At 37.4% G+C, this 16,080-nt stretch overlaps 1 protein-coding gene across 9 annotated transcripts in view; it reads right to left on the bottom strand.

Moving 5' to 3' along the window:
• RMDN2 (regulator of microtubule dynamics 2) overlaps positions 1-16,080 on the bottom strand; it is an 80,142-nt gene that overhangs the window by 11,464 nt on the left and 52,598 nt on the right. For 7 of the 9 annotated variants that reach the window (XM_027622472.1, XM_027622475.1, XM_027622474.1 and 4 more), the window contains exons 6-9: positions 15,040-15,115; positions 14,088-14,165; positions 9,038-9,136; positions 8,826-8,957 (exon numbers count right to left, since the gene is read on the bottom strand). In XM_027622472.1, coding sequence (XP_027478273.1) covers positions 8,826-8,957; positions 9,038-9,136; positions 14,088-14,165; positions 15,040-15,115 — 385 coding nt within the window. The remainder of the gene's footprint in view (positions 1-8,825; positions 8,958-9,037; positions 9,137-14,087; positions 14,166-15,039; positions 15,116-16,080) is intronic. The other 2 variants (XM_027622476.1, XM_027622470.1) reach the window with 1 other exon arrangement.

Genomic DNA, 16,080 nt, shown 5'->3' with positions numbered 1-16,080 from the left:
CCTCCACTGCATTAATATTTGATTTCTTAGGATTTCAACACATCCTGTGAATTGAATCATATCCGAAGTCCATTGCATCAAGTGTTTTTAAAGCAAATACTGACCCGTGAAACAACCAGTCCAAGTAGCAGACCTATTTGCAGATTTTAATAAGTGGGTATTATGCAGGCACTTTACTCCTCATCTACTAAACTCTTACACATCAGTTCCCTTTCATATCTCTGGTGAATAAGAATTTTTTTCAGGCTTCTGGCATTGCTACTAGAAAGCACTTCTTAGAACCTAAGTCAGTCTTCAGTCAGAGACATCTTCTGCAGTTGTAAGGGCCTATGCAAATATAAGCTCCCAGTCTGACCCTGGAATCCAACCCAGAGAGATGCAGAACCCAAGAGAAGAAGGTTATTTTAAAAAATTTACAAAGATATGCCTATTTTACAAGATACAAATAATACGGACATTTCCAAAAATAAAAAGTGTAAGTTTCTTTGTTCTAATCTCATTCTCAGGGTAAGCACTATCAACAGTTTGACATGCATCCCACCAGACCTATAACAAGTACACACAAATAAAAAAAATTCGGTTTTGAAAAAAAAATTAATATGGGACCATTTCTACATTATTGGTCCAACACTTTTTTCCCACAACATATCACAGATACATTTTTGTGTTAGCATACACAGATCTACCTCATTGTTCTTAAGAGCGATATTTCATACTGCACATATGCCATAATTAAATTAAGAATTCTCTATTAGACATTTTTTTACTCTTACTAATAATGGCTGATGAATATATTTGCTCCTATATGCTTCTGCACATGTGTGATTATGTCTATAGAAGAGATTCCTAGAAATTGAATTGCTGAGTAAAAGGATACATACATTTTAAAGACGGATACTAATGGAGGGAAATCTAAGACCTAGGCACTCCTGTGCTGAGGAGTGCACATCGTTGGTAAAGGACATTTACTCTCTATAAAATCCAAAGGCAAGGGTCCTAGGAGGAGGAGAAGAAAGTCTCTTGGGCTGGGGAGCCAGACTGGGTGTAACTCTTTAGGACCAAATAGATGAACGGTGTGTGGATCTGGCCAAGAACCTGTTACTGAGACTGTAAGGCTGTCAACAAATGGAAGGACATTGTCAAGTCCAGTCCTAGCCAGAGCCTTGAAAAGCCTAGAGAGCCATCCACAGTGCTGATGGATTCTGGTTCTGTTGCTTCTCTCTTGTCCAGTTATTTCCATCTTAACTCTTTGAGTCTACTAAGTGCATTTCTCAAATCACTCTAATAAGGAAGACCTCAATTAAACTTTGTTCAATTGTACCTTCTTCTATGTCCAACAGTTGCCCAGCTCTTTTCAGATCCTGTCTGGAAAACTTGCTCCAACATATGAGCACAAGCAGCCTCTTATTTTTTTAAAGTTGGCATTTTAATTCTGCATACACACCTTAGCACTTATGTTTAATTAACTATAATAACTATAAATTAGAACATCTCCTTTTGTTTTCATGGTTAAAAAAAAGAAGGCCAAAGGAACATAGGCTACTAATAATACCAACTTCCTAAAATGAAGCAGATTCTGACTTTTTAAACCAAAGGCCTTACTTGAATTACAAGGAAGGTAGTGTTGCTCAGTAGGATGTTCTAGTTAGGCAGCAGTTTCTAGCTAGGCTCTTAGAACACTCTATAATAATACAAGGTGGAGAATATTGTAGTTGTTAACTTGGTCCTGGCTGTACAAGTTCCCTGGAGGCAGGAGCTGTGTTGATCATTTCTCTATTCCCTACATTTGACACTGTGTTACCAGGTATGTGCTTAATAAACATTACTGAATAAACTAGGATTATTATAAGAACATCTCATAACCTCAAGCAGCAGCCCTCCATCATATCAGGACACAGATGAAGGCTCTGCAGGTGGTAAAACCACTAAGGGGGATCCTGGGATCATATGTTGCAAACAGCAGGGGGACACCAGGGCCACCGATCCCCCAACATTGCTACAACTCTTATCCTACTACACACACTCAAGGCACTGGGCTCTCAACCATGCCATGGGCTGCACAGGAAGAGCTTTGAGAGCTTTAAAAATGCTGATCAAGCTTTTAAAATACTTCCCTTATGACCCAAGTCCATTCCCAGGTAACTTACCAAAGAAAATTTACAACATGTCTACATAAAAGCTTGCATATGAATGTCCATAGAAGCTTTATTCATAATAGCCCCAAGAGCCCACTGGACACAACTCTAATGTCTACCAATAGGCAAATGCATAAGCAGACTGTGGTAGAGCCACGAAATGGAATATTACTAGGCAATAAAAAGGAACTGCTGATACACCAATAAAATGAGTGAATCTCAAAACACTGCATTGAGCAAAGGAAGCCAGATAGACATAAAATACAAGCTCTATGATTCCATTTATACAAAATTATAGAATACGCTAAACTAATCTATAGTGACAGAAAGCAGATCAGTGGTTGCCGGGGGCAGAGGGAAGGAAATTGACAGCAAAGGGGCAAAGATAACTCTTGAGGGTGCTGGAATGTTCTATATCTTAAAAACTCTTACATGAGTATATAAATTTGTCCAACTTCAGTGAACTGTATACTTAAAATGGGTGCATTTTATTGTATATAAACTATACCTTAATATATTCAAAGATTCTGAAATAATTAGTCTGGGTGGTGGCCAGGGCTGGCATTTTTTTAAAGCTCTCCAGATGATGCTAATGAATACCCAAAGTTGAGAACCACTGCTGGAGGGAATCATGCCAGAATTTTGGATGAGGTGGGAAGCATGCAATAGTTTGAAAGAATTCCCACAGGGGATTCACAGATGACTCCTGGTCTAAAACCACCTCCCTAGATGCTGTGATGCTGTGGAGGATCAGATTTCACCAGTTATAAGAGCAAAATAATAGCAGCTAACATTTACTTTTAGTTAGAGTACTTAATGTGCTAGGCTCTGGGCTAAGAAAATTACATGTATTATTTTATGTATCTTCACAAAAACCATATAAAGTAGGTATTATTATGCCTGCTTTACAGATGAAGAATTTAGGATTAGGAGAAATAAAGAAACATGGCTAGGTCATATAGACAGGAAAAGGCTCAGGTCTCAAACTGATTCTAAAGCCAGTGCTCCGGATCACTACAGAACTGAGCTGGATGGCCTGGGGACACATTCCTGGCCCCTGTGAGCCCTCTTTGGAGGGAAAGAGTTGGGGACAGGAGTCTGAGGTCCAAAACCACAACCTCCAGCTGGGACCAAGGGTTGCAGACTCCCCTTGGGTGTGGGAGCCAAGTTCCTTCCCCTCCACCTCCCAGTTTTCTTACATACTCCCCAGCCTTCACCTTTAGCACCCTGGGCTCCTCAGGACTCTTAGCTGTGGCAGCCAGTACAGGGGGAGGCTTTCTTGATGCCTTCACACTCCCTCAACAAACACCACAAAATGCATTTTCAGACAGAATCTAAGTTATGACTGAATGATGAGGTCCCCAAGATGGTTTGCCAGCGTGTTTACAATTTAATGGAGTTAAAATTCTGTGAGCTTTTACTGAGCTTACCAGGTGCTGGGCACTCACTAAGCAATTTCCTTGTATTAACTTATTGAATCTTGACAACACTATGAGTCAGGTACTATTATCTCCATGTCATTGATTAAATTGAGAGAGAGGTTAAGAAACTTGTCCAATGCTTTAACACCCCCCCTCACTGAAATGGACAGATCATCTAAGCAAAAGATCAACAAGGAAATAAAGGCTTTAAATGACACACTGGACCAAATGGACTTCACAGATGTATTCAGAACATTCCATCCCAAAGCAAGAGAATACACATTCTTCTCTAGTGCCCATGGAACATTCTTCAGAATAGATCACACCCTAGGTCACAAATCAGGTCTCGACCGGTACCAAAAGATTGGAATCATTCCCTGCATATTTTCGGACCACAATGCTTTGAAACTAGAACTCAAGCACAAGAGGAAAGTCGGAAAGAACTCAAATACATGGAGGCTAAAGAGCATCCTACTAAAGAATGAATGGGTCAACCAGGAAATTCAAGAAAAATTAAAAAAATTCACGGAAACAAATGAAAATGAAAACACAACTGTTCAAAATCTTTGGGATGCAGCAAAGGCGGTCCTGAGAGGAAAGTATATAGCAATACAAGCCTTTCTCAAGAAACAAGAAAGCTCTCAAATACACAATCTAACCCTACACCTAAAGGAGCTGGAGAAAGAACAGCAAATAAAGCCTAAACCCAGCAGGAGAAGAGAAATAATAAAGATCAGAGCAGAAATCAATGAAATAGAAACCAAAAGAACAGTAGAACAGATCAACACAAGTAGGAGCTGGTTCTTTGAAAGAATTAACAAGATTGATAAAACCCTGGCCAGACTTATCAAAAAGAAAAGAGAAACGACCCAAATAAATAAAATCATGAATGAAAGAGGAGAGATCACAACCAAACACCAAAGAAATACAAACAATTATAAGAACATATTATGAGCAACTATATGCCAGCCAATTAGATAATCTGGAAGAAACGGATGCATTCCTAGAGATGTATAAACTGCCAAAACTGAACCAGGAAGAAACAGAAAACCTGAACAGACCCTAACCACTAAGGAAATTGAAGCAGTCATCAAAAATCTCCCAATAAACAAGAGCCCAGGGCCAGATGGCTTCCCAGGGGAATTCTACCAAACATTTAAAGAAGAATTAATACCTATTCTTCTGAAACTGTTCCAAAAAATAGAAATGGAAGGAAAACTTCCAAACTCATTTTATGAGGCCAGAATTACCTTGATCCCCAAACCAGACAAAGACCCCATCAAAAAGGAGAATTACAGACCAATATCCCTGATGAACATGGATGTGAAAATTCTCACCAAAATACTAGCCAATAGGATACAACAGTACATTAAAAGGATTATTCACCATGACCAAGTGAGATTTATTCCTGGGCTGCAAGGTTGGTTCAACATCCACAAATCAATCAATGTGATACATTAATAAAAGAAAGAAGAAGGACCATATGATCCTCTCAATAGATGCAGAAAAAGCATTTGACAAAGTACAGCATCCTTTCTTGATTAAAACTCTTCACAGTGTAGGGATAGAGGGTACATACCTCAATATCATAAAAGCCATCTATGAAAAATCCACAGTGAATATCACTCTCAGTGGGGAAAAACTGAGAGCTTTCCCTCTAAGGTCAGGAACACGGCAGGGATGTCCACTATCACCACTGCTATTCAACATAGTATTAGAAGTCCTAGCCTCAGCAATCAGACAAGAAAAAGAAACAAAAGGCATCTGAATCGGCAAAGGAGAAGTCAAACTCTCACTCTTTGCAGACGATATGATACTTTATGTGGAAAACCCAAAAGACTCCACCCCAAAACTGCTAGAATTCATACAGAAATTCAGTAAAGTGGCAGGATATCAAATCAATGCACAGAAATCAGTTGCATTTCTATACACCAACAACAAGACAGAAGAAAGAGAAATTAGAGTCAATCCCATTTACAATTGCACCCCAAACCATAAGATACCTAGGAATAAAGCTAACCAAAGAGGCAAAGAATCTGTACTCAGAAACTATAGAATACTCATGAAAGAAATTGGGGAAGACACAAAGAAATGGAAAAACATTCCATGCTCATGGATTGGAAGAACAAATATCATGAAGATGTCAATGCTACCTAGAGCAATCTACACATTTAATGCAATCCCCATCAAAATACCATCCACTTTTTTCAAAGAAATGGAACAAATAATCCTAAAGTTTGTATGGAACCAGAAAAGACCCCAAATAGCCAGAGGAATGTTGAAAAAGAAAAGCAAAGCAAAGCTTGTGGCATCACAATTCCGGACTTCAAGCTCTATTACCAAGCTGTAATCATCAAAACAGTATGGTACTGGCACAAAAACAGACACATAGATCAATGGAACAGAATAGAGAGCCCAGAAATGGACCCTCAACTCTATGGTCAACTAATCTTCGACAAAGCAGGAAAGAATGTCCAATGGAAAAAAGACAGTCTCTTCAACAAATGGTGTTGGGAAAATTGGACAGTCACATGCAGAAGAATGAAAATGGACCATTTCCTTACACCACACACAAGAATAGACTCAAAATGGATGAAACACCTAAACGTGAGACAGGAATCCATCTAAATCCTTGAGGAGAACACAGGCAGCAACCTCTTCGACCTCAGCCGCAGCAACTTCTTCCTAGACATATCACCAAAGGCAAGGGAAGCAAGGGCAAAAATGAACTACTGGGACTTCATCAAGATAAAAAGCTTTTGCACAGCAAAGGAAACAGTCCACAAAACCAAAAGACAACCAACAGAATGGGAGAAGATATTTGCAAATGACATATCAGATAAAGGGCTAGTATCCAAAATCTATAAAGAACTTATCGAACTCAACACCCAAAGAACAAATAATCCAATCAAGAAATGGGCAGAAGATAGGAACACACATTTCTGCAAAGAAGACATCCAAATGGCCAACAGACACATGAAAAAGTGATTAACATCGCTCGGCATCAGGGAAATCTAAATCAAAACCTCAATGAGATACCACCTCACACCAGTCAGAATGGCTAAAATTAACAAGTCAGGAAATGACAGATGTTGGCGAGGATGCGGAGAAAGGGGAACCCTCCTACACTGTTGGTGGGAATGCAAGCTGGTGCAGCCACTCTGGAAAACAATATGGAGGTTCCTCAAAAAGTTGAAAATAGAGCTACCCTACGACCCGGCAATTGCTCTACTGGGTATTTACCCCAAAGATACAAATGTAGTGATCTGAAGGGGTACGTGCACCCCAATGTTTACAGCAGTAATGTCCACAATATCCAACCTATGGAAAGGGTCAAGATGTCCATCAACAGATGAATGGATAAAGAAGATGTGGTATATATATACAATGGAATATTATGCAGCCATCAAAAAGCCCCGAAATCTTGCCATTTGCAATGACGTGGACGGAACTAGAGGGTGTTATGCTAAGCAAAACAAGTCAATCAGAGAAAGACAAGTATCATATGATCTCACTAATATGAGGAATTCTTAATCTCAGGAAACAAACTGGGTTACTAGATTGGTGGGGGGATGGGAGGGATGGGGTGGCTGGGTGATGGACATTGGGGAGGGTATGTGCTATGGTGAGCGCTGTGAATTGTGTAAAGACTGAAGAATCACAGACCTGTACCTCTGAAACAAATGATACATTATATGTTTAAAAAAAAAAAAAAAGAAGATAGTAGGAAGGGAAAAATGAAGGGGGGGAAACCAGAGGGGGAGACGAACTATGAGAGACTATGGATTCTGAGAAATAAACGAGGGTTTTAGAGGGGTGGGGGTGGGGGGATGGGTTAGCCTGGTGATGGGTATTAAGGAGGGCATGTACTGAATGGAGCACCGGGTGTTATTAACATAACATAATAAAATAAAATAAAAAAAAAAAAAAGAAACTTGTCCAACATTAATCAGTTGGTAAGCAGTAGAACTGAGATTTAACCAGGTGGTCTGGTTCTAGCGGTTGCGATCCTTACCTCTACAATATTGGGCCTCTGATAATTGTTTATTTTATCTGGCTAATATTTCAGGTACATTAGCACCTTCTGTGCTTCTGAACTTCTGTGTAACATCCTGAAAACCTGAGCTCCCATTTATAACTCTGATACTATGAAGAAATGAGTTTCAAGTCCAAACGACATTTTTCATAATTAGCTTAGCACCATCTATGAACTATCTTAAATATACCATGATCTATATTCTTATAAAATGTAAAATAAAAGAACTAATTCTCAGTGGTAGATAAAAGGTGAAGAAATGGTGATGATACAGTCTTAGACTACTTGCATATCTTCGGTCTGCTGTTGTGTGACACTAGAAAAAATTAAGTTCCTGAGGTCTTGATTTCCTTTTTATAAAATAAAAAAGATCACGTTAAATAAAAAATAAGACATGTCTGGCCCCTGTGCTTTTATACCGTGCAATCTTTTCCATTGGGCTCATGCTTGATCTCAGAACAATTATTTTTTCCACAGGGCATTGTAGGTAGCCACTAACCATTCAATCGTTCAGAAATGGAAAGTGCAATGAAACCTATTTCCACTCTTAGAATATATGTTCTTTAAATTCCCTCTCAGTTCTACAAAATCAAACCCTAAGATACAACAAAAAAGTATGAGCATGTATAATATGTTGGACAATACAGTTTAGAGCCTGATTTTGTCTATAGCATTACAGAAAAGACATCTTAGTGTCTATAAGTTTCTATAATTGCTTCCAGAGAAAGATAAAGGGATTAGCCCACCAGGAAGTTGATTATATGCACATACACATTATTACTGTTTAGAGTTTTATTAGCCTAGCAATTATACATTTTAAGACAGGAATGAAAATACTGGTTTGGTCTGATGCCCCATGTTCCATAGAACCATCTGCAACTTATGGAATGGCTTTTAAAATATAACTTTCCCGGGGTGCCTGGGTGGCTCAGTCGTTAAGCGGCTGCCTTGGGCTCAGGTCATGATCCCAGGGTCCTGGGATTGAGCCCCGCATCGGGCTCCCTCCTCTGTGGGAAGCCTGCTTCTCCCTCTCCCACTCCCCCTGCTTGTGTTTCCTTTCTTGCTGTCTCTTCTCTGTCAAATAGATAAAAATCTTAAAAAAAAATAAAATATAACTCTCCCTTTTGCTATCTTTTAGTTCTTCAAGATCAAACTGCTTCTATATTAGGCTAATTGGGAGTATTGGGGAACAAGTCTAATAATCAGGGCATGAATGCTTTTGCACATACTCACACGACCTGGAGGGCTGCTCTTGGATTTGGTAGCAAGGGCTGTGCACCTAGGAGCTAGGGCATAACCAGTTGCTCTGGGAAGCAGTCTGGACACGCCAAAACTAGGATTCAACCCAGGGCTTCCGTTCGAGATCTACACACGGAGAAGGGTAGGAGGGATTGGTGCAGGTAGTAGCCAGTTAGATACTAAAATAACAGAGAGACAAAATATACCTTAAGGAAATTTTGCAAAGCTTCTTCTACAGTTGAGGATGGTATTTTTCCAAACAGAGTAGCAGCCATTTTTTTCTCAATCCAGCTCAGTTTCGAGACCTGCAAACATGGAGGCGACATCACCTTTTGAAAGAATCATCTCTCCTCAATTAGACGTGTGTGTGTGTAGGTGTATATGTATGTATATGCATAGAATATATAAATATAAACATATCCATATATAACATACATGACAGAGATCATCTTTATGGTATTAATATTTTACCTTCCCTTTTTTATAGTTCTAACAAACTATGAGCTCTAAAAGCACTGATTACCAAATCAATTTGAAATACTCATGATAAGATTTGTGTTCAATCACAGAAAGGGATGGGGAATAATACTGATCCTGTTTGTTTATGTGATTCAAGATTCTGAGATGACAACACAGTATTTCTTTGCACAGTTTCTTTGCACAGAGTGGAGGAGACCCCAACTTTGCTTCCTTCCTGCCAACCTTACCCAGAACACAGCATCTCAGAAGTGTAAACAGAAGAAGGATCCTTAACCCAGAGGGAGTATAGAGTGAGGGCCCAGTATACATATTTACAATCCAGGAGAAAATTTTTTTAACCAGCAACCACCAAAATTAAATTTCATATTATCATTTATTTTTTTGCTTCCTTTTCCCCCATTTTAATACCAGTATAGTTAACATACAGTGTTTTATTCTTTTCAGGTGTACGATATAGTGACTCAACAATTCCATATATTACTTAGTGCCCTACAAGAGAAGTGTACTCTTCATCCCCTCCATCTAATTCACCCACCTCACCTCTGAAAACTATCTATTTATTCTCTGTAGTTAAGAGTCTGCTTTTTGGTTTGTCTCTTTTTAGTTCCCTTGTTCATTTGTTTTGTTTTGTTTCTTAAATTCCACCTATGAGTGAAATCATATGGTATTTGTCTTTGATTTATTTCACTTAGCATTATAGTCTAGGTCCATCCATGTTGCTGCAAATAGCAAAATTTCATTCTTTTTTATGGTTGAAAAATATTCCATTATGTGATATAATATACCACTTCTTTATTCATCTATTGATGGACACTTAGGTAGCTTCCATAATTTGGCTATTGAAAATACACTACAATAAACATTGAGGTGCATGTATCCCTTTGAATTAAAGTTTTTGTATTCTTTGGGTACTTAGTAGTGCAATTACTGGATCATAGGGTAGTTCTATTTTTAATTTTTTGAGGAACCTCTGTACTATCTTCACAGTGTCTGCACCAGTTTGCATTCCCACCAATAGCGCATGAGGGCACCTACTTCTCTACATCCTCGCCAACACTTGTTATTTCTTGTGTTTTTGATTTTAGCCATTCTAATAGATGTGAGATATCTCACAATGAGAGATGAGATATCTCATTGTGATTTTGATTTGTATTTCCCTGATGATGAGTGATGTTGAGCATCTTTCCAAATGTGTCTGTTGTCCATCTGTATTTCTTCTTCTTTTTTTTAAGATTTTATTTACTTATTTGACAGAGAGATAGTGAGAACAGGAGCACAAGCAGGGGGAGTGGGAGAGGGAGAAGCAGGCTCCTCACCGCACAGGGAGCCCAATGTGGGGCTTGATCCCAGGGCTCCGGGACCATTACCTGAGCCGAAGGCAGATGCTTAATGACTGAGCCACCCAGGCGCCCCTGGCCATCTGTATTTCTTCTTTGGAGACATGTCTGTTCATGTCTTCTGCTCATTTTAAATTGGATTATTTGGTTTTGAGTGTTGGGTTGTATCAGTTCTTTATGTATTTTAGACATGAACCCTTTATTGGATATGTTATTTGCAAATACCTTCCCCATTCAGTAGATTGTCTTTTAGTTTTGTTGGTTGTTTCCTTCCCTATGCAGAAACTTTTTATTTTGATGTAGACCCAATAGTTTATTTTTGCTTCTGTTTTCTTTGCCTCAGGAGACACATCTAGAAAGATATTGTTATGACCAATGTCAGAGAAATTACTATCTGTGCTCCCCGCTAGGATTTTTATGGTTTCAGGCCTCACATTTAGGTCTTTAGTCCATTTTGAGTTTTTGTGGTATATGATGTAAGAAAGTGGTCCAGTTTCATTCTTTTGCATATAGCTGTTCAGTTTTCCCAATATCATTTGTTGAAGAGACTATCTTTTTCCCATTGTATATTCTTGTCTCCTTTGTCGAAGATTAATTGACCAAGTAACTGTGGGTTTGCTTCTGGGCTTTCTATTCTGTTCTATTGATCTACGCATCTATTTTTTGTGTGAGTAACATACTGTTTTGATTAATACAGCTTTGTAATATAACTTGAAACCTGGAATTGTGATACTGCCAATTTTGTTTTCCTTTTTCAAGATTGCTTTGGCTATTTGGGTGGTTCCATACAAATTTTAGGATTGTTTGTTCTAGTTTTGTGAAAAATACTGTTGGTGCTTTGCTAGGGATTGCATTAAGTCTATAGGTTGCTTTGGGTAGTATAGACAGTTTGACAGTATTTGTTCTTTCAATCTATAAGCATGGAATGTCTTCCTATTTCTTTGGGTCATCTTTAATTTCTTTCATCAATTTTTTATAGTTTTCAGAGTACAGGTCTTTTTACCTCTTTGGTTAAGTTTATTCTTAGGTATTTTATTATTTTTATGATTATAAATGGGATTGTTTTCTTAATTTCTCTTTCTGTTTTTTAGAAATGCAACAGATTTCTGTACATGGGGATTTTGTATCCTGTGATACAATTTTGTATCCTGTGATACAACTCATTTATGAGTTTTAGTAGTTTTTTGGTGGAGTCCTTAGGGTTTTCTATATATAGTATCATCTCATCTGTGAATAGTGAAATTTTTTACTTCTTCCTTACCAATTTGGAAGTCTTTTCTTTCTTCCCCTTATCTGATTGCTGTGACTAGGACTTACAGTACTATGTTGAATAAAGGTAGTGAGAATGGGCATCCCTGTCTTGTTCCTGATCTTAGGGGAAAAGCTCTGTTTTTCACCATTGAGTATAAAACATTAGCTGTGGATTTTTCATATAAGGCCTTTATTATGTTGAGGTATGCTCCCTCTAAACCAACTTTGTTGAGGGTTTTTATCATGAATGGATGTTGTACTCTGTCAAACGCTTTTACTGCATCTATTGAAATGATCATATGGTTTTTATCCTTTCTCTTTATAATGTGATGTATCACACTGATTGATTTGCAAATACTGAACCACCTTGCATTCCGGGAATAAATTCCATTGATCATGGTGAATGATTTTTTGAATGTATTGTTGGATTACCCTTGCTAATATTTTGTTGAGGATTTTTGCATCTATGTTCATCAAGGATATTGGCCTGTAGTTCTTTTTTGTTGTTGTGTCTTTAACTGGTTTTGGAATCAGGATAATGCTGACCTATTAGAACGAACTGGGAAGTTTTCCTTCCTGTGCTATTTTTTAGAAAAGTTTGAGAAGAACAGGTATTAGCTCTTCTTTAAATATATGATAGAATTCACCTGTGAAGACATCTGGACTTTTTGTTGGGAGTTTTTTGATTACTGATTCAATTTCATTGCTGGTAATTGGTCTGTTCAAATTTTCTATTTCTTCCTGTTTCAGTTTTGGTAAGTTTTATGTTTCTAGGAATTTATCCATCTCTTCTAGGTTGTCCAGTTTGTTGGCATATAATTTTTCACAATATTCTCTTATAATTCTTTGTCTTTCTGTGGGGTCAGCTGTTATTTCTCCTCTTTTTGTTTCTGATTTTGTTTATTTGAGTCCTTTTTTTTTTTTTTTTGGATGAGTCTGGCTAGAGATTTATCAATTTTGTTTATCTGTTCAAAGAAACAATCCATGATTTCATTGATCCATTCTATTTTTTTTTTTAGTCTCAATATCCTTTATTTCTGCTCTAATCATTATTTCCTTCCTTCTGCTGTATTTGGGTTTTGTTCTTCTTTTTCTAGCTCTTTTAGGTGTAAGCTTCAGTTGTTTGAGAGTTTTCTTGCTTCTGGAGGTAGGCCTGTGTTGCTATACACTTCCTCTTAGAATCAATTTTGCTGCGTCTCAAAGATTTTGGATCATTGTGTTTTCATTTTCATTTGTCTCCATGTATTTTTTTATTTCTTCTTTGATTTCTTGGTTGATCCATTCACTGTTTAGTAGCATGTTATTTAACCTCCATATAGATGTGGTCTTTTCAGATTTTTTCTTTTAAGCCTAAACAATGTATATTTAAGCCCCAGACTCATGTGAGGTTGGGTCAATGGTTTTGAAGCCTGAGGGGTCTTCTACCTTAATGAAGACTCAGATTCTTAATATTTAAAACTGGCATAATAAAAACTGCTTACAGGGATGTTTTAAGGATTTGACACACATTTGATACATAGCAGGTGTTCAATAAAAGAGCTTCCTTCTCCATTCCTAATCCTCAAACCTCCATTAAAAAGCTTCTTCTTTTGCTTATGCTAATTTTCTCATTCAGAAATAGCATTTCTCTTCAGCATAATTTTTCATGCATCTCTTAAGGTAGATTTTCACATTCTGTTAATTCTCTATAAACTAATGTCATTTAAGACACTGGATCTTAGACTCGCTAGCTGCCTTGATTTATTTCTGTATGTTTCATGTGCCTTTCTAAATTCAGTTCTTTGAAGACAAGAACAGTGGGCACATAATTTATGCTCAACACACTGATAATTGAAAAAGTCCTCTCACAAGACAAAGAGTAGTACACATGTGGGTAGGTGGCTGATCACCAACTGAGAGCACAAAGGGGACATGTGATTGCTGCCAGGGGAAACAGAGTGGTCAGGGGAAAAATACAGATTTGTGTGTGTGTGTGTGTGTGTGTGTGTGTGTGTGTGTGTATAATCATATACTGTATGTAACACAGTATATAAACAAATCAATCATAAACTCATAAAATATGTACTGATTTTATCATTTTCCTTACAGTAGGCACTAGGTAAAACACTTAAAGAATAAGTCACTGGAAATATATCCCATAATCATAGTATATTTAAATAAGATTTATAGATCAAAACATTCAACTTACAGTATAACAGTATCTTCCTTTGAGGTAATACAAAAAGGGTTCTTCAGGTAAAAATTGGATTGCTTTATCTAGATGTTCCTGAAAAAAAAATCCAAAACAAATACCATCACTCAGATTTCAGGCGGTGTTGCATGGAAGTGTGCCTAGTAAGTTCAAAGGGGCTTTACAGTGTTGTTTGGTTCTCCTCCTCAATCCCTATCATTAATACGAGTAAGTCTTACCAATAATTCAATTATCAGGAATGACTGCTCACAACTAGAACCAGACTGTGACTATGATTTAATTAAACTATGGATAATTTAAAGCCAAATGTCACTATAAAAATAGAAAACATCCAAGTGACATTTTTGTCTTCCCATTCCTTGCCTAGCTAATACTTACTATTAGGAAGCATGTTTGCAAATATCAAATGATGGGGATATAATGGGGGAAAGAATAACAGAGCTAGGTGGTGGAGGAATCTACTCCCCTGACATTATTATGATGGTTATAGGGAGCTGGAAGACAAACTCTGACCATTTATATTGAGCTATCAAAGCTAGAGGCACATTATAAATGATGTACCTGTACATTATTTATTTTATTCACTTATCATGTTAAGTTTAAGCCTTAGATTGGATTCTATTCCTCCCACTAAATCAATATGCAAGAAATGTTAACTAATTAGTCCCAGTCATGTTGATGATATTGGTGAGTTCGACCAAAAGACTAATCCTCAGTCTTTGAAAAAGTAATACTCATCTACTATGTGACTTCTTTCAAGATCCAGAATAATAATAATCCTCAATCTCCCAAATAGTTTCATTCTTTTTTGCGCAGTACGATGAAAAAACTGTCACTTCATTTAAATAAAAAAGATAAATTCCTTAAGATTAATTCGTTGAATAATTTGATTTATATCTTTTAAGGGAACATATAGCTACATTAAAATATTTTTAATATCAAGAAATACCTTGAAGCGATGTCCATAGTTGATTTTGTTTTGTAAGCCCTCAAACTCAGATACATAGCCACACAAAACCGCATACCTGAAAAGGGTAAAAACAGTGGATAGCGTGTGAACTTTTAATCAAATACCACCAAATGTAATATTTTATTTTATTTTTTTAAAAGATTTTATTTATTTATTTGACTGAGACAGAGACAGTGAGAGAGGGAACACAAGCAAGGGGAGTGGAAGAGGGAGAAGCAGGCTTCCCGCCGAGCAGGGAGCCCGATGCTGGGCTCGATCCCAGGACCCTGGGATCATGACCTGAGCCGAAGGCAGACGCTTAATGACTGAGCCACCCAGGTGCCCCCAAATGTAACATTTTAAAAATATCTCTAAAGCATTCATTAATATTTGAGAGAAGTAGTCATATAGATGCAAGTGCCCTAAAAATAAAAAATACCTCACATGAACATGAAGCCAGTTTCCTCACCTATAACTGGGGAGACTAACACCAACTATCTCATATGTATGTCGTGAGGGCAAAACACCCAAAACACATAATTGTTTAGACTACTACCCGGCACATAGTGAGTTCCAAGAAATATGAGCTTCTGCTATCACCATCATCAACAGCAAAGTCACAAAGAGGCTCTCTGAAAAAGTCTAGTCACACAAGTAATAAATTGAAAAATATATTGTATCATCATATCCCTGTTCCTCCTTAATAAAAAGAAAAAGAAAAATTTCACAGCCTCCCTTAATGTCATTAGAAAACAAAAATAAATATCATGACTAAAACAATGTCAAAGGTAATTTCAGAATACACTTTTCCAAAAAATTCCTCATGACCTTCAATCCTTCCTTGGAAACACTGCATACTAGAATAGCGCATCCCATTAATTGTTTATTTTTTTTCCCCCACTGGGAATACAAAAGTTACATCAATAATTATCTAACATAAATTGGGTGCAATATTTGTTCAGCAATTTGCTCTCTCCAAAATCTGGGGATATATTACTTTTTATATCCAGAATGTTTCTATCGGTGCAAAATCTCCAGAGT

Source organism: Zalophus californianus, chromosome 8 (assembly GCF_009762305.2).
Source record: "Zalophus californianus isolate mZalCal1 chromosome 8, mZalCal1.pri.v2, whole genome shotgun sequence".
NCBI classification, from domain to species: domain Eukaryota; kingdom Metazoa; phylum Chordata; class Mammalia; order Carnivora; family Otariidae; genus Zalophus; species Zalophus californianus.
Note: the sequence above shows the minus strand (reverse complement) of the source record. Positions and strands in the feature narration are given on the sequence as shown.